The sequence below is a fragment of the Cariama cristata genome, unplaced genomic scaffold (genome assembly GCF_000690535.1).
Source record: "Cariama cristata isolate BGI_N322 unplaced genomic scaffold, ASM69053v1 scaffold15405, whole genome shotgun sequence".
Lineage (NCBI taxonomy): Eukaryota > Metazoa > Chordata > Aves > Cariamiformes > Cariamidae > Cariama > Cariama cristata.
Genome location: NW_009615954.1, coordinates 61,803 through 83,955, shown reverse-complemented (window position 1 = coordinate 83,955; position 22,153 = coordinate 61,803). Strand labels below are relative to the sequence as shown.

At 45.3% G+C, this 22,153-nt stretch overlaps 1 protein-coding gene across 1 annotated transcript in view; it reads left to right on the top strand.

The window, feature by feature from the left end:
• The window catches only part of ADCK1 (aarF domain containing kinase 1), a gene marked incomplete at its 5' end in the record, with an annotated part of 49,177 nt that overhangs the window by 9,480 nt on the left and 17,544 nt on the right, over nt 1-22,153 (top strand). Inside the window, 3 exons of the mRNA XM_009699999.1 lie at nt 14,184-14,342; nt 17,938-18,096; nt 21,326-21,442. Coding sequence (XP_009698301.1) covers nt 14,184-14,342; nt 17,938-18,096; nt 21,326-21,442 — 435 coding nt within the window. The remainder of the gene's footprint in view (nt 1-14,183; nt 14,343-17,937; nt 18,097-21,325; nt 21,443-22,153) is intronic.

Sequence of the window (22,153 nt, the reverse complement as noted above, 5' to 3'; positions counted from 1 at the left end):
GGTTATATGAAAGAAATCTCTCTATGTAGCTTTTGCTGCCTTGTCCTTTGTGAACCGCTAATGTCTTTGCCCTGGCTGCCAAGATAACATCTAAGCCCACACCTTCTGTCCCAGGGTGTCTTTTGTCCTTTGGACCATAACCTAACCTCTTCCTCTTCTTTTTTTTTCTTGCTTGAAAAAGCTGTGAGGCTGGTTCTTCCTGGGATATCCTGTCAAAGGCCTTTGCCAATCCCTTGCAGTCATCAGGACCAGCTCAGGAATTACAGGTTGGCTGCTCCAAGCTAAACATTTGAGACACTGGGTGGTTCTCAGTGAGTGAGCAGGGAGGAAGGGAAGGGTATGGACTGTACTGATTCTGTGGGTCTTACTTCTCTGTTGACTACACAACCGTAGCACACTGATGACAGTGTGTTGGGCTGAGCACCTCCAGTGACTTAGTGTCCTGTACCCAATGAAGGAGGAGGTGCAGCCTGACCAGTAGCAGGCTCTGGGGTACTCTCTCCTGGCTTTGCTCTCCATGGGGCTTGTCTGGAGTGGATCTCAGTCCTTGGCCCTTCTTTGGTGAGGTGGCTCCCTGGGTTACGATGGGGTGTTTTTTGAGATGGGTGTCCCTGCTTACATTAGATAGAGTCCACCAAACTGCCTTACCTCATCCGCAGGAGCCCAATGATTTTGAACGATAGGAAACAGAGCTAGATACCAGTCAGTGTTTAGAGGTTCCCTGTCCCCTTCCTATTCCAGAGGCTAACTCTGTTGCTCCATCTGTTTTTGAGCTGCATCAGCCCTAGGGAGGGAAGTAGGGCAATTGGATTCTGGCTCTAGGATAACGGGTTGCTAGATTGCTCAGAAATACATGTGAATTAATCAAAATTAACCCCCTACCTTTGTTTCCTTAGCCCACTTTTTCTCCTTATAACAACCTCTAGCAGTACACCTTGGAGGTGCCAGAGGAGAACTTATGTTCAAGGTGGAAGACAAACGAGCTGTTTCCCACTGCCTCCCGGACTGGCAGCCCTTCCCTTTGCAATGCTCGTCACCCTGCAGTGGCAGCAGCAATGCTAGGCCTGTAAGTGTAGTTGATTTATGTTAACTGTTGAAACGATAATGTTTAATCTGTAAAGTGCTAATCTATTTTTTATGTTGATTATGAATAGGCCAGCTGTGCCTACTTTCCTATTCATAGAGTTTAGTGAACAAGCCCATTTCACAGGCTGGGTTTGGAGGGTGATTTACATGAGAGCAGACACTGCTTTAAGGAGAGTAAATCAGCTGAGTTACACCACTGAACCAGGGACCTGGCAGCCCAACAAGGAGATCTGGGGACAAGGGAAAAAATGTGGGAGGAAGAGCAGGAAGAGACAGATAATAAATAAAGTGTCCAAAGAGCAGGTGGATCAGAGCAGAGACATGAAAAGTTAGGGAAATATGGGCAGGAGAAGAAAGGAGAGGTTGATATTCAGAGGAGAGATTGACAAGAAGGAAGCAGGAAATGATGTGGCTGGCTTAGCATAGGACTTTCCTCTCTGGATCAGTGCAGACAGCTCTGGGCTCCAGGGTTTGTATGACTGGTCATTAGGGGATGCACGGAACCCCTTCCGCAGCATGGTGCCAGTGATGCTGTTGGCAGAGTTGGTTGTGGATTTAATTTGCTGGGCAGTTGTCTCTCTTGAATGACTTTTCTGGATCTCTGTACATTTTTTCTGAGAGCAGGCTGCAAAGGATACAAACTCCAGGGTCCCTTCCAGATCTCTTTGTAAGTTATTCTAGCTCTACTTCTCTTCAGTCCCTGTACCTTATTCTCTGTGGTGTGGACTGCTGTACAGGTGTGCCTCTTGCATTGACTGGCCTGCCAGGTGTGCCGGTGTTTTGGTATCCCATCAAGGCACAGGCACCACCAGTAACTGGCTTATGAACTTTACATCTTCAGCAGGGCTTTACTACCTTTTTAGCATCTTTCTTCTAATGTAGTGACCTCATTATATTCCTTTCTTGATATGAATTCAATTCAGGGAGAGCTGCCCACATCTGCCAGGCTACATGTACTTCCATGTCCACCTCAGATCCTCACTCCTACTTCTCTGACCTGTGTCTCTGGGGCAGTGCTGTGCTTCCATAAAACTTAATCATGCTTGCATTGATGTAATTATTACCAAAGCCTGAGGAAGGGATGTAGCTGGGCAGAATCTGGCTGGGACTGGGCTTTGCCCTCTGCGTGTTTTCATTGTACTGTGCCTCTGTCCACCCTGGTGACAGGCTGCTGGATTGTGCCATGCTGCTTCTGCCATTCCGGCTTTTTGTCCTAGGCCTGGAAATACTTTTTCCTCATCCCTTTCTGAGGAGACACATTAAAGCATTCCACATAGTACTCACGGCAGTATGCGTATGCCTCTCTCTCTCTCTGTCAGTTTTAGGAGCTGGAGTGGAAAAGTCTGTCAGTGTAGCATATATTCACATACATGCAGTGCTGTCCTGCCAGATATGTACCCTGCAACACAGCCCTCCACTCCTCCTGCACACCCTGCCTCTGCACACAAACACCTGTCCTGACCCTGTTCTTCACTTGCCTCTCTGTGGATGGAGGATTTTGCCTACCATTCCCCACACAAGCTGTGCACACAAATGCACTTCCCCATGCCTCCTCCTTAACTCTCTGTGCAAACCCTGGCATAGCTTTGCTTGCCAATCAAATGCTTGTAGCCAACGTCTTCCAAACATGTACCCCCAAACATCCCCTCACCACTCTCTGTATAGTCACATAAGCCTGCCCATAGACATTTCTCCCCCACCACCCCTTCTCAAAGGCCCCAGGCTTTCAAAGCTGAATCAGAGACATTTGAAATGATGCACAGGTGATGTGTGTTCCCAAAGGTCCCTATATATCCTCAGGCTCTGGCAGCTGGTTATTTCTCACAGGACTGCTACTGTTGTGCAGGCTTACTGCTGACAGGGCCCTTGGGGTATCTCTGCAGTCTGTGGCAGAACCTCCCTCTGACTGGCTGTGGCTAACGTGGAACTTGTTTGTTGTGGGTCTGTTGACCCTTTCCTACCCAGGTTTCAGCCGGTGCATGGCAGGGATGTGTTTATGCCTGGAGTCAAAATGGTCCTGGAAATTCATTTGCTTCTGGGTACTTTCTTAAATCTTACCTTCTTGCTTAATGTGCCAACTGGCCCTGCCTCTGTGGCATTTCTTCTTCTCTGTGGCGTTTCAGGAGAGGTTTCATCTTGATATAAGAAAGAAATTTTTTACACTGAGAACTATTGATCATGGGAACAACCTTCCCAGGGATGGGGTAGAGTCTCCATCACTGGAGGTTTTCAAGATGTGATAATCTCATCTATGCTTCCTTTCCTGTGAAAAGTTGGACCAGATGATCTTTTGAGGTCCCTTCCAACCTCGGCTGTTCTACAATTTGATAATTCTTTCCAAATGTGCGCTCTTTACAGCAGGCTGCTGGCATCTGTAGGGATGATATGTCATTTGGGAATATGTCTGCAGGAATTCAATCAAGGGGTTCTAGGTACATTGGGGACCCCTATGTGTCATATTACGTGTGTGGCTCAAGAGAAAGGGGAACTTTGCGGGGGACAGGGGGAGAACAGTTGGATTGTTGTCACTTGTGAGCATCAGTACTTGATGTCTAGTACTAGATTCAGACTGGGCCTGGAAATGAGATCTGGAGGGAGGTCAATGTTGATGACAAGTCCAAGGCTGCAGGCATGCTTGACAGAAAGTTGGTGACATTGTCCATTGTGATGAGAATGGAGACAGGAGGGGGGATGGTCTGAGTGAGAAGAGTAGGAACCACGCTTTAGCTTTGTTGAATGTGAGCAGAAAGGTGACTATCTGAAAGAAGATGTCTGAGAGACAGGCTGTGAAATAGTCGTTTGGCTAGAAGCAGAGTACATCTAGAGTACCTGGGTAGAACTACGAGTCACTAGAAAGGAGGTGGAAATTTTATGTTAGCTATTATCCACATGCAGTGGTGGGGGCAGGGCTAGAAGCAGAGTACATCTAGAGTACCTGGGTAGAACTACGAGTCACTAGAAAGGAGGTGGAAATTTTGTTAGCTATTATCCACATGCAGTGGTAGGGGCAGGGGCTGTGACAAGAGCTTGGTGGAACATCTCCAGAAAGCTGGGAAAGGGATAAGGAAGCTGCTCAGACATGTTAACAGAGCCATTAGAAGAGCAGAAGGCTGAGGAAACTGCTCCCTTCCTTAGGAACTACAGGGATATTCCTGCTATGTTAGCACTTTCAGCTCTATTGCTTGAGAGCTGAAGAGCTGCAGGGAACACAGTAAGCCTTAAAGATTTCAGCAGAAGGGGGCCACTGCTGCTCCTCCTGAACCATGGAGTAAGAGTCCCTTTGGGCAGATGGGATGCAGAAGGAAGCTTATTGGCAGCAGAGAGTTGTCTTCTGTCCTGCTCTCACTGCGCACTGGTATAACAAATGAGAGCCTCCTTTATTAGCAGGGGGAGAAAGAGAAATAGAGAGTGCTTTCAATTAAAACACAAAAAATGGCTGGGGGTGGAGAAGTTGTGTGCTGTTGAAGGACTGTGATTCCAATCTGTCTGTACGATTGACAAGTGTGGCTCCATCCTCACAGACAGGAGAGATGCAGGTGAAGTAATATTTCTCCAAAAAGACAGAGAGAAAAGAGTGGATTTAATGAGCATTGTTCAAGAAGGAGACAGCTCAAGATGAAAGAGCAAATCAAGATAAAAGGAAGCATTTGTATGTGCAAGGGGAGGGCAGGGAACATGGGGCAGGTCAGAGCATCTGCCCCATAGCCTGCACTACTAGCTCACAAGTTACCGCTTTCTTTTTCAGCATGATGGAATGGAAGGAAGTGAACAGGAAAATATATATATATATGTATATACATGCCTCAGCTTTACTGTGCTTTGGTCTGTGCATTTTGTATAGACTATAAGATGCTTATATCATGCAAAATAGAGTGCCCAGTGACACTATTTAGTGTGCACTAAGAGAGATTATAGTTTTTTTTTCTCTCTCCACACAAGCATAGTTGTTGGTGGACTCTAGCTTGACCCTCTGGATCAGGAAACACTGGCTCCTGTTGGAGGCCAGTCACAGACAGACTGGGTTGTGGAAGTGGTTTAGGATAGTGGGGAGGTGAATAGCTGCACAAGATGTTTATTCTGAGGTGGAAAGAAGTGGGGTGCTGAACAAGCCAGGTCATTGTGCTGATTAACTGCATCTGGAAACAGGAAATGAGCATTTTCCCAATAGCCACATCAGGGTTAGAGGGACTGGTACCTTGTTACTACTCAGGGACATCCTGAGGAAATAATTGATTTCAGTGGTGCAAGGTTCTTCCACCTTCCAGCTTGTCTATAGGAAAGTGAACTGGACTTGCAGCTTAAAATTATGATGCAGCTTCCAACAGCAAAATCTTTCCTTTGGTAATGGACATTTTGGAAAGAGTTTCTTGCAATTTAATTCTGAGCATGGGATCACAGGCATGGGGGAAAGCTCTCTGCATTGTCTGAAATGGAGTACTTTGAACAGGAGTGATGTTCACACTGGTGGATGGGTTAGAGACTTCTGAGACATCTCAGCTTTGCTGTTTCCTCTCTCTGGTTTGCTATATGTGCTTGTGCTACTGAAGATGTTGTGCTAGCCCTGCAGATAATGTCTGGACTCTGCTTTCCTATTATCCAGCTTGATATCTGCTTTATGTCAGAAGTCTAATGTGCAGTCTCTCTGCTTTCAGAGTGTTTTGTGGAACCAGCACCTGGACAAAGAACAGCTGAATGATGCTAAGCATGGAAGAGGCTGTGGTGATGCTGGTGGAAAACCTGTAGAACTCCAGCTGTTGAAAGCATTGACTCTCAGGGTGCTGAGCTAGTCTGTTAATCTTAGCATCCTGTGTCTCTGGAAGGTAGTAGGACATGCAATAGCTTAACTGATGAAAACCATTTATATCCTTGTGCCAGTCAGGAGGATGTTCCTGAGCCAGTTAGGTTCCAGTCTGGCTATGACAATCCTTTCTTTTATTGGAGTGAATATTTTTTGTTTGTGGGAGCCATGGGTAAGTGGCTTACCTTTCAGAGAGATGGGAGATGAGATCCACCTCACAGGTGTGGTCTCAGGAGACGTACATCAGGTCTGTCTGCTCCTTGCTGTTACTGCTTGTTGTAGGTGTCACCACTGAGATTGGTTTCGATCCAGGATGACTGATATTCCTAGACAGTTCTGTCTTGTCTTAAGGATCTGACTTTACTCAGGAAAATAAATGAAGGTACCATGTGTGTGTCTGAGCACAGACTATTAAGCAGGAGTCATCAGGGATGGAATAAAAGGCACTTTTCCTCAAGGTATGGCTTTTAAAAGGTACTATAACAAGTAGACTGATATTGTTGCTGTAGAGCTCACTGGATGGATGAGATGAAAGCAAGGGTGGCTTTGTGTAGACTTTCCCACTGCTTTTCTAGCCAGAAGAGACTACAGAAAGAGGATGGTAGGTGAGCAGAACAGGGAATAGCCAGGATCCTAGGTATCAGGCAGTGAATAAGCGAGCCAGCTTTGGCCTCCGGATGTTGGGATCAAGGACCCTTCCTTTAGCAGAGTTCATTTTCTGTAACATTCATGGCTTTGTGACTGGGAAATACTGTTGGTAGGATCCCGCAGAAAATTCTTTGTGGTATAGCTGCTCGTGGGCTGCAGAGTAACAAAGTGGTACCAGGTAGAAATAACAGGAAAAGATGAACTTCATACCCCAGCTGGCTAACAGCCCTTTCCCCAGAAGAAAGGCTAATGGTTGACAGACAGCCCTGGTTTTGTGCTATTGCGGTGCAATGTTAGCAGTGATTAACCAAGTTAATGTGATCAGCATGTCAGGAGCAAATGTATACCATTGGCAGATGAAGTTACATGTCTGTGGCTGTGTGTGTAATAACTGCTGTATATGAATTATACAGATAGGCTTTTAAAATTATATTAAAGTTATGAATTTGGTCCTGAGAAATTAGATAAGGGCAGATTTACAGCTGACAGGACAACCCTAATTCTGCTCATCCATGCATGAGCTCGGCGACATGGTGTGGCCCAGTATGGGATATCAGGGAGAGCCAATGTTAGAGCTCAGCTCTTCCAAATTCCAGGCAGGCACCTTAATACACATCTCCCCTTGAAATGGACCACATTGCTTTGCCATCCTGTGCGCTGAAAGATGCAGGGATTTTGTGTAATAAGCCATATTTAATTGTTTCAGTGCATCAGAATACACACATACCTTTTACCTCTATTCATTTGGATGCAGTGTATACCTCTGTATATGTGCACACTGACGTGTATATGTAATATTAACATCAGGGAATCCATTCAGAAGAAAACCACTGTTCTGTATATATCTACAATATTATTAAAAATACTGAGTTAATAAATACATGTTCTTGACAGATGCATTTAGGAACCATCAATTAGGCTTGGCATTCATTAGGTGGGGAGAAGTCCAATCAGATTTCACTGACTCAACAAAGCCACCTATAAATTGTGGGCTGTTTGTTCTGACGTTTGATGAATTATTCTTCATAATCCACTGTCTGCTGCGATAAATCTAATCTTTCAGTTTTTGCTGTCTTAATAATTCTCGAAGCAACACTGTGACATTTTGTTTTCATAGAGGGGATAGAAAGGCTGGGACAATGGAAAAAACCCTCATTTGCTGCTGGGAAGTAGATTGCTGTGCTCCAAGGTAACATTTTCTCATGCCTAGAACTATGGTCTTGCAGATTTGCAGGGATCAGTGAGTCCTTGGTGCCATGGACAGTTACGTGTAGGTTCTTGAAAAGATGACCAGCCTAGGATGAGGTTCAGATCCCTTAAACCTAGTCGAGGAAAGGCATTCAGACTTTTGAGAGCAATAGGGTCATAGTGTCAATAAAGTGAATTCCAAAAGTTCTGGGAGCCACAAGCCTTAGAAATGCTGTATCAGACAGAGAACCAAATAACTCTTCAGCTATTCTGCCATATGAAATAGAGGGGACATTGTACTAGGCAGTGTTAAGATGGCAGCTGCAGCCCCCAGAACTTCTGTGGGAAACTTGCTCTCTTCCCAGAGTGGTATTGTGGCGGTCTGTTTTCCAGCAAGCTCATGAATCCCATTACCGCAGTGCCCTGCGCTGTCTTGGCTGGGAGGCTGCAGACAGCATGATCCCTGTGAAAATCTCAGAAAGCTCCTGCAGACTGAGCTCACCTTAGCAAATTGCCATCCATGGAGCCATGATTAAGAGAGGACTGTTCAGTGCTGTCTCTATCAGGAATGGAAAAAACAGATTAATCGAGTCACCTTGTCAAGGGAATTCCAGCTTGGAGAATCACAGCACAAGGAGATGTGCATAATTTACCTACTGCTGTCAGTTCCTGCCATGGACCTGTCTCCCAACTGCATGATTCCCTTTGTCTTGAATGGATTTATACCACCTTCCTCATGTGCATCTTCCTGTGCTGCTGCATGGCATCAGAATGCTAGGAGACTGTGAGCTGCCCCTGGCCGTCACAACCCAATACTGTTGTTAATGAAGCTCTGTTGTATCATGGCTTGTGATGAGTGTCCTGGAGGCAAGAAGTTCAAGTTAATCCTGTGTTGCCGAGTCAGCCCCTTCTGAAATAGCAGGGCATCTCATAGATTGCTATCTCCAAATACAAAATACAAGACTTGGGAGCAATTACTGTATACTGTGATCAGAAGAGGAGATCTGCTGTGAAATTGTGGTTGAGGTTTTGAATGTTACAGTTTGCATTGCTTTTTGGCGATAAGAGAATAGCATCATCCCTGCTGGGACCCTTTTTGTGAATTATTTTGAGCGGCTGTGATTGGTGAAACTGTGGAGCACAGTGAAGTGTCTGGAGATGGCCTCTGAGATGATCTCAGCTCCTGATGCATGTTCCTCAGATGTGCCAGTGGCAGAGTCCCCTGACTTGGGCATATTTACCGTACTTCTGGTAACAGAAGAAACTTTATTATCTGAAAGTTACATGACAGACATTTCATGAAGATGCAGTGTTACCAGAGCTCAGGGTTTACCCTGGAGACTGGGCCACCTCCAGCTGTGGGAACTCCCATACCCTTTGCACTCTCAGAAACCTACAGGGTCTATCAGTAACTTTCTAGGCTGTCAAACAGCAACTGAGTCCTGACCTAGAAGAATGTGATACAATTCCTCAGTTGTCCATCCTGCTGTCATTCAGACTGGTCAGTCTGGTGAGAAGGACTTCTGAAGAACAGAAGGATGACTGTACATATCAGACCAAAAGCTGAAGTGCACCACTCTGCCTCTGACTGTAGCCACTGTTGGCTAAGAGACAAAGGCTATAAAAGCATGGCAGGCATACAGTTAAGCTTTACCTGGTATGATCTTCCTGCTTCCAGTAACCTGAAGGTTAGAGATTTCCTGGGCCAGAGATTGTCTTGGTGTTTAATAACTTGTGATGGATTTTCTTCACTGACTTACCTACCCGCCTAGACTTCTGGTATTCATAACGTCCTGTGGCAATGAGTTCCACAGCATAATTGGTGTGGGGAAAAATACTTCTTTTTGCTTGTTTTAATCCTGCCATCTGGTAATCTTGTGTGCTAATTGACAATTTGCTGCTCCCGAGTTCTTCTGTGGAGTAAACAAGCATTCGCAATCCTGTTCTCCATGACAGAAGTGATTTTCTAGAGCTCTGTGACATTCCCTCCCCATTGTCTCTCTTTCCAGGCTGAAGAGTCCTTTGAAGTCCTGGGAAATATTTGAAGGCAGTTTTGAAATGCTTTCGTGAAGGACTCTTCCCCTGAGAAATGCCGAGCATTTGAAAGTCTCCTCATTGACACCACCTGCACTGAACTGGTTCAGCTCTGGCAGAGTTGAGGAAAGGTTCTTTGTAAGTGGTTGTGGTTGTGGAAAACCAGAATTTTCAAAACTATCCTGGACTTTGCTGGCAACCTCCTGGATAGGACTTGTAATGCAAAATATTCTTACTTAGACCCCATAGTGGCCTCATTCTGGCTGCACCACATACAGGGGTCTGGAGCACCATGCTGGAAGGGGTTCAGCTTGGCAGCTAGACAGGGCTAGGCTGTTGAGACACCTTCTGTTAGTGATCCTGTATCCCACTGCACACTAAATTTGTCCTGAACAGACTGCTGACACATGGCCACCGTTCATCTGCTGTGGTCACGATGGCAGAGTAGAACCACCGCATCCCACTCGGGATGGTGTTAGGTAGTGCTGGGCTGGCAGGGGACTCCACGACTTAGGCTCCTGCTCCAGGGTACCTTGTTAGTAGCCTTTATGGGGAGGGAAGGGAACATACCTCTCTGTGGAGTGGGCAGATTGAAACCAGGCAGTAATATTTGGTCATTTGCTGCAGCACATGGATATAAAAAGGTTGGGATTAAGAGGCAATATATTTCAAAAGAAATTAGCTAGCAAGACATGTACATTTAACGGTTATGGTTTGGAGATTAAGACATCAGGCTGGAACTTGGGATATCTGGGTTAAATCCCAGCTCTGTCAAAGACTTCTCAGAACATGCTGGGCAGGTCGTGTAAGGTTATACTTTCAGAAAGGACTCAGGATTTGTGAGCTTAAATCCAATTGACTTCCAGTAAATTCCTAAGTGTTTAAGGACAGGATTCACAAAAAATACTGAGGCATTCTGATGCTCAGCATTGCGGCATCAGCTGCCACAGACCTCGGGCAGAGCAGTGTGTGCTTTGGGAAGGCACTTCAGCATGTGAGGAGGCCTGTAGGTGACAAGTGGGGACTCCTGGAAAGCGTGAGTTTGTGCAGGGCCCATAGTGGCTGCGCACCTCGTACAATGGCACTCTGGGTTTAATGATGGTCTCTAGGTGCAACCTCAGCATGAATACATACTAATAAGTGTCTAAGTAGATAGATCCTGTAAGAGCTTTTATACCAGCTCCCTGAGGTGTGAATACTAATACCAACAATCATGAAAAGATTTTGCATATTTAAAATTAAATGAGCTTCATTCTTTAGAATTAAACAGTCAGGGCTGTGTTTCCAGCCAGTGAAGTACAGTGACACATTCATTTGCTGGTTGAGCATGTGCCTGACGGGGAGCTGACTGTGCGGAAGGCTAGTGAGGGAAACCACTCCGTGCAGGGACACTGCTCATCTGTACAGCTGTAAACCTGCAGCTGGCTGTCCTGCTCCTTTGAAAGAGCAGCCCTAAAGTTTCTTTTCTCTCTTTTAAACCTGTCTGGAAACTATGCTTGTTTCATCTCCTGCCAGGATTACAGACGGTAACAGCCCGTTTGATAAGACCCCCTGAGACCAGCTGTGGCCTGAAAGAAGCTTGAGAGTTCCTTAAGCACCATGTCAGGTGGGCTCTGAGATTGTCCCAGACCCTTGCTTGCTAATTACCCATCCTGGAAATGATGGTTAGAGTTTTTGCTAAGGGTGCTTATTAGCTGGGTGCTTGTGAGCAGCAAGAGCCTGCAGCCTGCTCCAGGAACATCCTGCCTGCATCAAATGGGGGCAGCTGCCTTCCCTTGGGAAAGACCTTGCTCTCCAGCAGGTAGTGTGGGAGCGTGGCTCACCTCTTCTCTGCTTCCATGTCATACAGCCTCTCACTTGCATTTGCCTGTCTGGGACACGCAGCCTGCATCAGAGGCAGTAGCTGCCTCCAGCGAGGTGCGAAAGGACAATTTCATAATGAATGAGGGTGATTTGCTAAGTGGGGAGACCTGGAGCCCAGCCGTAATTGTGCTGCTGCTTTATCTCAGCCTCACACCTGCTCATGTAATGGCCAGGCTGTGATCCGCTCCCTCCCCCATGTGCACGCTCTACCCTTCTGCTCCTGGAGGAGCCATCAATTCTCTGGCCCTATTGCAGTCTCTTGCCTTGCTGCCCTCACCTGCAGCTGCGCACAAATTCCCCCTTGACTTGCAGCAGGACCACTGGGCTAGCTCTAACGGACATGGCTGCTAACCTGGCTTTTGTGTCCTAAATAACAAGTTTTTAAATGAAATCCTTCTGCCCAAAAGAACTACTAGAGACAGCTTTCTTCAAATGATGTTTTCTTAGAAGACTTAGTCACACAAGAATATTGTATATATTATTCCTGCCAGAGGGAATATATGCAGCTTTTTTTTTTTTTTTTCCCCTGCATGTGTTCAATACTGGTGAAAATGGTTGGAATCACCATGTAGGCTTTTGAAAATCCAGAGCAGATGGAATTTTATCCAATTTATATGTGGTCTTGCTATAAATATACCTTGCTGGATTCAGGCCAGTGAACTCCTAATTCTATGCTTTAACCTTTGGAGGACGTTACTACCCTTATGACAGTTAGACTAGTAATATTGGCTGCTACTCTGTAAAGGGTACAATACGAGGATGTAGGATAGTGAAAGAGTTGAAGAAAGCTCCAGCTTGACCTCATGTGGCAAGTTCTCTGTGTGCATTTTTTCCTTCCTTATGGGATCTTATAGCCCAACATGCTCCTGGCTACCTTAAGTCTCCTCCCCTTAACAGGTCTGCTTTTCAGCTGATAGACAAACTTCAAGTAAAGGTAAAAGTCCCTGTGTCTTGAACATGTCCCCTGAGCCATCTGTCATTGTGTAGATACTTCTTTCTTTATACTAATCTGAAATTAGAATCTAAAAATCTAGAAGTGAGAAAGAAAAGAAAGGATGGGGTGGGGGAGAGAGGAAACCTTTTTTCTCTTGACAGACAAATGTCAATGGGTTTGAATTATGGAGCTGCTGTAATTAAAAACACATAACTAGTTGTTTTTAAATGCAGTTGTTTTACTTAATTGATTTTGCTGCCAGGACCAAAGGAAATTAATTAAATAAATAAAATGCACCTTCCTAGTGGATTACTGGAGGCAGCTGAGTCTCTGTTGGAATCTAATTGCTGCAAATGCTCCAGTTTGTTGGTAGCACTAGTTTTCTGTGGAAGGGGCTGGGAGGGAAGGGGTGGTGTGGTGTGGGAGGGGGCTCATTCCCTGGCAGCTGCAGGAGGGAACAGGCTGCTCCTTGTATAGTATTTTTCTTCCTTGTCAGCAAAAAGAGTACTCGTTTAATGCTTTGCATGAAGACTTTGCTTAGAAGGTCTTTATTCATATTTAATTACTAGCTTGCTGCAGCTCCCATCTTTAATTACCTTTTAAAAAGCAGGTTATAAAAATGCATTGACATTCTTTCTTTTTTGTTACTGCATAAATTACAGCCTTCTCAACTGCTCACCCGAAATCAGTCCAGCCCAAGGGAAGGGTGGGACAGGTTCCCTTTGCTGACTTCTGGATACCTCAGAGCTTGTCTGCACCTTGCTGTACAGAGCAGGACAAAACCCCTCCGACATGAACTAGCTCTGTGCCTGAAGCCACATAACCATGTTGGCACTCCCTCGGAGCTAGTTAACTGTGTGGAGGGGCCTGGGTAGGCAGCCTGGCTGATCTCATACTGCCGTGGTAATAGTGTTTCCCGGGCCTGAGCTGCCCAGTGCTGCACTGAGGGTCTTTACCAAGGTGCGGTATTATGCAGGGCAGATGGGCCTTTGCCCATCTCCCATTGCCTCACCCATGTCTGTCTAGGTTTTTGCTTCCTGGACATCCCCCCTGTAAATCTACTTCTCCATCTGCAACTTGCCTTATAGTCTAGTCCTAAGTTTCACAGCCAGAGTTCCTAATGATTTCCTCTCCTCCTCACAGAGTGTGTTGCTGTCCCCACCTGGTGCTGTTTCTGAGCTGAGAGCACTGGTTACTTTTATTAGAGGTGTGAGAAAGTCAATCGCATAAAACATCTTTTCAGGCCAAATTGTCAGAGGTGCAGACTGCAATTTTTGTTGCCCTGCATGCAGTAACAACTGAGGATGATGAGCATAATCGCTCCAACTCATTTTCAAGACAGCCTGGAGAGGTCCCTCACATGCTGCCTGGCCATTCCATGTCCTAGATGAAATGAGCTGGTGGGGCTCTGCCACAGGTTTCCATAAGCAGTGTATCTCCAGGGTACTTCTGTGCTTGGCCAGCTTCACTGGGACGCCAAGCTGTGACAACGCTCAGACAGGGGACAGAGGAAGGATGAAGGGGCTGAGCCTGCCCAGTTTTGGCACATACTGTCTCTGGCCTGAGGGCAGGACTTTCCTTAGGGTAGTCTCTGGCAGCCCAAGCTGATGCCTCTTTCTCTTCTCCCGGCAGATAAAAGAGCTCTTCGTGAGTTTTGAGGACACTCCCTTGGGAGCAGCGTCACTAGCCCAGGTGCACAAGGCAGTGCTGCCAGATGGTAGAACAGTGGCAGTGAAAATCCAGCACCCAAAGGTCCAAGCTCAGAGCTCAAAGGATATTTTGCTCATGGAGGTAAAACTACCTGTTGAATTTAACTTATAGAGCAATTGCCATTGAAATGTGTGGGGGCCACATTCACCCATAGTGTAAGCAGGTATAACACCACCATTCTATAGATTTGAAACCTACACAGAGGTAAATGCTGTCTTATGGGAATAATAGAGAAAGTTGGTGAGGGCGGGCAGCTGTGTGGATGGAGAGACTGAACAAGAGGGTAAGAGTGAAGGAGGGCGCAAGGAGAAGACAGGTAAACACAAATGACATCAGAGTTAAGCCCATATGAGATTTAAGAACTAGAGAGTAAGTCCTGAAGTCTGCAGCCTGTGTGCCCATTAACTGGTTGATTAAACTGGTCTTAGTTCCTCTTGCAGTCAGAGCTGTGTGGCTAGAAAAGAAAAATGATTCTCCATGATTAGCATGTTTTTTTCAGTTAAATTCCAGTGTGGGTTCAACAGTGGCAGAGGTTGCTGTGGTTCAGTTTTGTTTCTTGATCAGCTTAATGGTGAGCTGATTCATACTGGAAACAAAAACACTGAAATATAGAGAGGGTCACCTAATAGGGGCAGACACACAAATGAGGGATTCAGCTGGGGAAAAAGTTTCAATGCCTGTCTCCTGTTCCTCTCCTGAGCGGTATGTACCACTCATGTTCCCAGTGCAATGCTGAAGCTTCTCCTAAATTTCTAAGTCTAGCCCATTAATGGGAGGAACTGGAAAAAAGCTGTGGCACTGCACTGCGTTGCAATAGTCAAAGATGCCAGCAGTACGGTAGAGAACAGGAAGCGGAGATGGGGCTAAGGTGGAGGAGAGGGGAAGGATTAGGTCTGTAAATGGTAATGCTAAAGCTTGTAGCTCTCCTAATAAGCATGTATCTGTATGTATAGTACAGTAATGTGCTTCTTTAGGCAGCTAAAACACCCTGCTTTGAGCAATCCTGGCTAGGCTGTGAAGAAGCACAGCTGGTTCCAGCTGGAGCACATCAGTTTGCAGCTGAATATTTATTTTGAAAGTGAAAGAAATTTTTGGGTTCAGTAAACATATCCCAGTAATATGGGATATGTTTGTTTCAGTGCTGGTTTGAGAACAGAGAACTGTTTGAGCTGGCTTTGGGTCCAGCTTTAGATTTGGATTTGATTCAGGTCTTCTCCAGGACTGATTGCAGTGGTTTGCCCGATCAGTTTGCTTTTGTGAGTACATGCACAGCAATTCTCAGGGGGCTTAGGGTATCCTTCACTCCTGCCCAGACAGGATGCCAGAAAGCAAGCAGTCAAGGAAGAAGGATGAACGGGTAATAAAAGACTGTGAGACCAGGGCATTAAGAGGATTGTGTATGGATGAGCTAAGACCTAGATCCACCTTGGGACAGTGGGTATCACAGAAAAAATTCTCTCTCATATTATGTTGCTGTAATTGCTGGTTATACTGGTAAGAGACACTTAAACAAATGATTTTAGAATGATTCGTGTCTTTTCTGGTTTTAGAGTAATCCTCCTGGGAAACTCAAAACTAAAACAGTGTATTCCCTTTTGGCAATTTAGTATTGTCCTTCCTCTACGGACAGTCGAGTTTGTCATCCTCAAGATCTGTTGTGTACACACAGCTATGGGAAAGGAGCTCAAAACATGACACATGCAGTCTAGCTTTTAAAGGATCTCATGTGGAGTGTTGGCTTACAGGCATCATCATGTCCTTCTGTGGGACTATTTTTGTGTAGGCTGCAGTGAAAGCCAGTTTATGTGCACTGAAGTTCTGGTCCTTTAAGAATCAGACAGACGTTGCAGCTAGGTAGGAGGTTGATTTAAATATTGATGGAGACGGTCTTATTTAGAGACTGATGGGAAGGAATCTGAATGGGAAAAGCTAGATGGAAAATTCCTAAATTCACTTGAGGTTTCATAGCATCAGTGCTGACTCTTTAAAAATCAGTACAGCATCTGATAAATCCAGAGAGAGATACCTCACTGCTCTTCTTACATCAATAACTATTTCAAGACAATATGTTAAACAGATGTCAGAAAAGGGACAGGCCAAATACTTGTTAAGTATGTCCCTGCTGATGGTCAAGTTGGCAAACTGATTCAAAAGAGCATTTAAAGAAAGCAAAAAACAATGCATTAATTTTCTCACATCAGGCACCAATGAAATCATCTTTCAGCCCATATAAAGTTTATGTACATGTTCGTGAAGATCACTGGTTACATTTCATTTGGGTGACATAAATTTGAAAGGATTTATGCCTCTAGATATAACAGTAGAAAAATCATTCAATAGTGTCTGGAACCTGGTGATTACATTTTTAAAGGAACATTGAGTTTGGAACTGACATTTAGATAAGAGAAGTAGAGACTGGGGTGGAGAACAAATGTTTTCACACAGCTGAACAGGAGCAGTGATGGTTCATAAATTTATTTTTTGTCATACATTTCAATAATAGCAGCTTTCTGTGTGTGCTTTAAATGTTCCTCCTGCAGTGCAGGAATTCCCACCTCAACGGTGGAGATCTAGAAAGGGAAACTGTCCAGGAACACACACTGACAAGTCTGTTCTCATTTTCAGATGGATATATAGAACAAGTAAGATAAAGACAGCAAAGTGGATTGCATTTTTACGTTTCATTCTAGTTTTATGACTCAAGTAGTTAAAAAAAGCCAAGCAAATTATTCTCCTTAAGATATGGTCCAAATTGTCAGCTTGTATAAATTTATGACACTGGTTGAGAAACTGGCCCTTCATTTGAAAAGTAAGCATGCTTGGCTCCTGTGCAGCTTTGATTATGCCATCCAATTGCATAATCTTGATTTTCTTCAGGAATGACTGCCCATCACTCACCCCTTAAATGTTGCTTTAAGCAAACATTTCCAGGAACTTTTCGGCTGGGCTTTTCAAGGCCTTGTGCAGCTGAATACCTAATCCCTTTACGAAGAAGAGGATGCTAGGTGGTGGATATGTGATACTTAGAAAATACCACCTCAGCATTGCTGAGGATGGCTGTGACTAATGCTGAGGAGGAACTCGCCCTCTGACCCCCACCAGAAGTGTCCTTTAAAGATCTGTAGCCTACTACCTGTATCCAAACTCCCCTGTCTTCTCTGGACTGCCCAGTGGATTATCTGTGCTAGCAAAATTCTTACTCAGCAGTGGAAGAAGTAACATAGAGATGACAACTCTTACTTTAGATCTTCCTCTTCTGCATTATCTGAGGGCTGTTTGAACGAAGCCAAATAGCAACTTGTAGAATTATAGGGCTCAGAAGAGAGTTGCTCCTGGGCCATGCCCTTGGCATGATCTGGCCATATGATCTCTTCCCCAGGGCTTTATTCTCTTACTTCTAGGCAGCAGGCAGCTGGGCTCCCTTTGGTGTCTGTGCCATCATTTAACTCCTAGATGTGCCTGTGTGGAAGGACAAGCCAAAATTTGTGTTGCACAACCAAGGCATGACACCATATGTTGTGTTATGATACTGCAGGAACCGTACAAACACTTGGGGTGCAGGTTGTTTTTTTTGTGTCTGTAAGTTACGTGGAAAGATACTACCAAAACAGCAGTGTGTGTAGCTGCATGGCTTTGGAGCCAAGATGCAGCTGATTCTCTGTTTCCTTGTTCTCAGGTTCTCCTCTTGGTTGTGAAGCAGATCTTTCCAGATTTTGAGTTCATGTGGCTGGTGGAAGAAGCTAAGAAGAATTTGCCCTTGGAGCTGGATTTCCTCAATGAAGGCAGAAATGCTGAGAAAGTTGCTCATATGCTCAAGAACTTTGATTTCCTGAAGGTGAGGGAACACATATTTCCATGTATATATGTGCATTAATAGCCTTACTTCACGCGTCTTGTGCATCTCATTCACCATCTGGAGGAACCATACAGAGGGAGAATGGAGTTCAGTCCCTCTGTCTTGTTCATCCTAGACTGCTCTGCTGATATGGACCAGAAACTGCTCTGAGACATGCTTCCTCCTTGTCTGTTTTCTACTGTAGGCGCCATATATTGGATGAGCAGTGGTGGCTTGGGGCCAGCAGTCTCTGGAACCCGCTACTCATTTTCCCAAACACTGTTTCTGAACTTGTCCAGAGAGCTGTGAATTTGCCATTCTTTGCTGAGCCATCTGATGGTACCTTTTTCTGGGCTTTATCTCAACTGAGGGCAAGAAATGGACATAAAACAGAAAAGCTAGACTGAAGCTGATGATGTCAAGTAGGATTGGGGACACTGTGTGTCTCAGGAGGAAGCATGTTCACATGAATACTTCCTCCTGCAAAAAAGCACATTCTCACTCTGGAATTGAGCATACATCCTTCATACACATCCATGGCTAATGCATTCATTTTACCTTCATACACAAACTCAGCTGTACCCATATTGTGCTCTTCCCACTGACACTCTTAACTCACCTCTCCTGCTACACACTGACTAAGGTCACTGACAAATGTCTCAAGTACACCCAGACATATACACATCTCATTCTTGGAAAGACATAAGCTCACATCTTCCAATTTGCATGTGCACAAATCTTTTGCTGACATACAAGAGGCACAAGCCTCCACTGTGTGCATTCTGGAAATACACAAGTGTGGTCAAGCACACATAGTGCTCTGGGCACAGTCAGTGACGTAACTGCATTTGCACATACACAAAGGCAGCGAAAAATGCACCCTCCTTTGGACCCTCCTGCAGACATGCATCAAAATGAGGTTTTCACCTCCTGTTTATGGAGAAGTCCCAAGATGGAAGCAACAGATGTCTGAAACGAGGTGAGGTTTTGTTAGACTTTGCAGGCTGCTGCATCTATTTTTTCCTTTCTTGCTCCATGCAAAGCTATATAATTCTTTGTCACCTGACTCCAGGTCTGGGGCAGTCCTTTTGAAGCCCAGTGGCAGCAGTGGCCTTCCCATAGACACAGATAGATAAAAGCCACCAAGGCTACAGAAGGCCAAAGGCCACTGATTTTGCTGAGTGGGCACTTACCAGAAGTGATGCACCTTGGAGAGTTGTATGCGTTGCAGCTGTAGCTAGGATACTGTGAAGTAAATCCCCATGGAGACGGCCAGTCACCTCCTTGCTGGGTTAAGGAGCTATCATGATATCAATATGTGTAACAGTAACAAATGGCTTGAGATGGCTAAATAATGGATCCTCCCGTCTGACCTGCCAATTCAGAGACGTGTTCATCACCCAAAGGCAACGGAAGAATTGGGCTCCTCTATCATTAATTTTCCTAAACATGCTAGAGAGCTGAGAAGTAGATTTTGTGCTGTGAACCTGTTTGAGCTTTTAAAGCCAGAGATTAATTGTTTCCATGCACTAGCATTACAGCCAAACATCTGTGAGTAATTAAAAACATCACTGAAGAATTTGGCTGTGAGTGAGAGGCATCTCCGAGAGCAGGGATAGTGCTTTACAACCCAACTGACTTGCCCCTGTAAATCTTGAGACAAGAATGACTGTAATCTGAAATGAGCTAAGGTGGCAGGGATCAGTGAGCTAGATGGGCTGGGGAACTGTTAGTTTTAGTTTGCTTTCTCACCAATCTAACTGCACAGAATGGACATCCAGATAAGCTGGGAAGGCTGCGAGTGCCTGAATCCCCTTTGCCCATAGTGGATCTCTGGCATCAAAGTCTACTCAAGGTTAATACACAAAGTACGCCAGGAGTGTTGAACAGTGGGACATTGGGATTGCTTGGCAAAGAAGTCTTTGATCTAAAGCGGCACACACATGGTAAGGTAAAAGTGGGTGACATTGGGAAAATGGTCTCTCTAGAACAGGAACAGTGGGGGAAGAAGATAGTTTGCGAAGGCCTGAGAAACTGTCAGTAGTTAAAAGCAGAGTATAAAACAAATGCTGCTTGTTCAGGAGTTATGATGAACTACAGTGGCCTGGCTGTTTCCCGTGGCTTTGGTTGCACTAGATGGACAACACCTCTTACCTCTTCCTGTCCTGCCCCAAGGTGCTGGGCCCCATGTAGTGTGCAAGTCCTGAGTCAGGCAGGTGAGGAGAGGGGACTGCACTGCTGTCTCTCTCTTTACGGGATCCAAAATGTGTATTTCTGTACTGGGGAACAGTAATGGCAATGGGTGGAGCTCTCTGGTATCTTTGGTAAAATGTACCTAGGTGGCTTCGCCCATGTGCAAAGGCATATCTGGACAGCTTGGGAGGTTGGTCAGCACAGTGACATGAGGAATTTCCAAAGGGAACTTCAGCAAAATGACTCGACAGCAGGGACTGCATCATGGAAAGAATTTGGCTGGAGAGAGTCTGGAAAAGGGGTAGCCAGCCTGAGCAACGCCTGCGTCACTGCCTCCCTGGGTGACACTGGGCCTCTTACTGGTACCTCACTCAGCTTGATTTACTGCAGATTGAATGAAAAGTGCTTTGACATTTTACACATGTTACTGTGTCAGGTTGGCAATAAGGTAGTTAAGAGTCTCCCAGGGTTTCTGTGACGAGCCCCTTATTTGTGACACTTGATTTTTCTCCCAGTTCAATTACAGATGGCCTAAGTTTGCAGGGTTTGTCAGCTCAAAGGCGTTTGTGTTCCAAGGGACACTGCGGAGATACAATTTATGACGATGGCTTATCATTTTTAGAGCTGCATAAGTGGGCCCTGTGCGTAGCAAACAAGATGCAATTCCTGTCTAAAGGAGCTGAGTGGATGATTCAGAAACTTACAATAGGTACTAGTTAAACAGCCCAGCTAGAGGAGCTGCAGAGCAGATAAGAAAGCTCTTAGACATCAGTGGGAGTGGGAGGTGGTCAAAATCTTGTAGAGTGTGGCCAGAAACGTTGCACGAGGACAGATCCTGCTGCTGTTGAATTGGTGTATTGTCCTTGTACACATTGCTGCTGTCCAGAGGCTGGTAGATAGATTTAACTACCTTGTGCTCAGGAAAAAAACTCACTTCAGCCTCTTCCATTTTTACTCCTATTCTGGATTGTATGTGATATATTCTCCTTGCTTTCTCAGCCTCTTGTTTGACCTAACCCATCTGTTCCTGTTTCAGGTCCCCAGGATCTACTGGGAGCTCTCAACAAGGCGCGTCCTCCTCATGGAGTTTATGGAAGGGGGACAGGTGAACGACAGGGCCTACATGGAGAGAAATGACATCAATGTCAATGAGGTAGTCTCTCAGCCATCTCTGAATTGGGCGTGGTGGGCAATGCAGAACTGATGCTGACAGCAACTGACATTGATGCAAAATGGAGGCTGACAGGACAGGAGGGGTCAGAAAAGGGAGCACATATAGATGTGAACAGAGCAATTAATCTGAGAGATCTCAGTTCTTGTGCTTCTGAGAAAAGTACATAACCCCTTTGGGGAAACACTGTCCTGTATGCTGCACAGCTAGGGGGATCTTCAAGGAGACAGATAGTGAAAGATGACCATGCTCGTATATTACATACACCCATGTTTTGTTCCAAGATGGCGGTTCCTGTTATCCTAAAGGAACAACTTCAGCTTCTGATTCTTTTTGCCTCGCTTCTTTCCCGCTCTTTCTTCTGTGTTAACTTTCTCCTGGATGAATGCATGGGGTGTAGCTTTTACATCCCAACAGCTATCACCTTATGCAGGAGATATAAACCATAGGTCTTATATGATGACAGTTAGTAGAGTGCTGAAGCCGCAGCCATGGTGCTTTGCAGCATATTCTGACATGGGTTGTTTTCTTCTGCTTTCCAAAATCTTCCTTTTTCTTCCAGATGCACAGTTTTCTTCTTTGCTTCCTGGTCCTACATTACTGTGTAGTTTTGCAGTCCTTCATTAAACAGCTGCCAGATTTCATCCCTTCAGAGAGGCTACATTTCCCCAACGAGTGAAATAGTTTGTATGT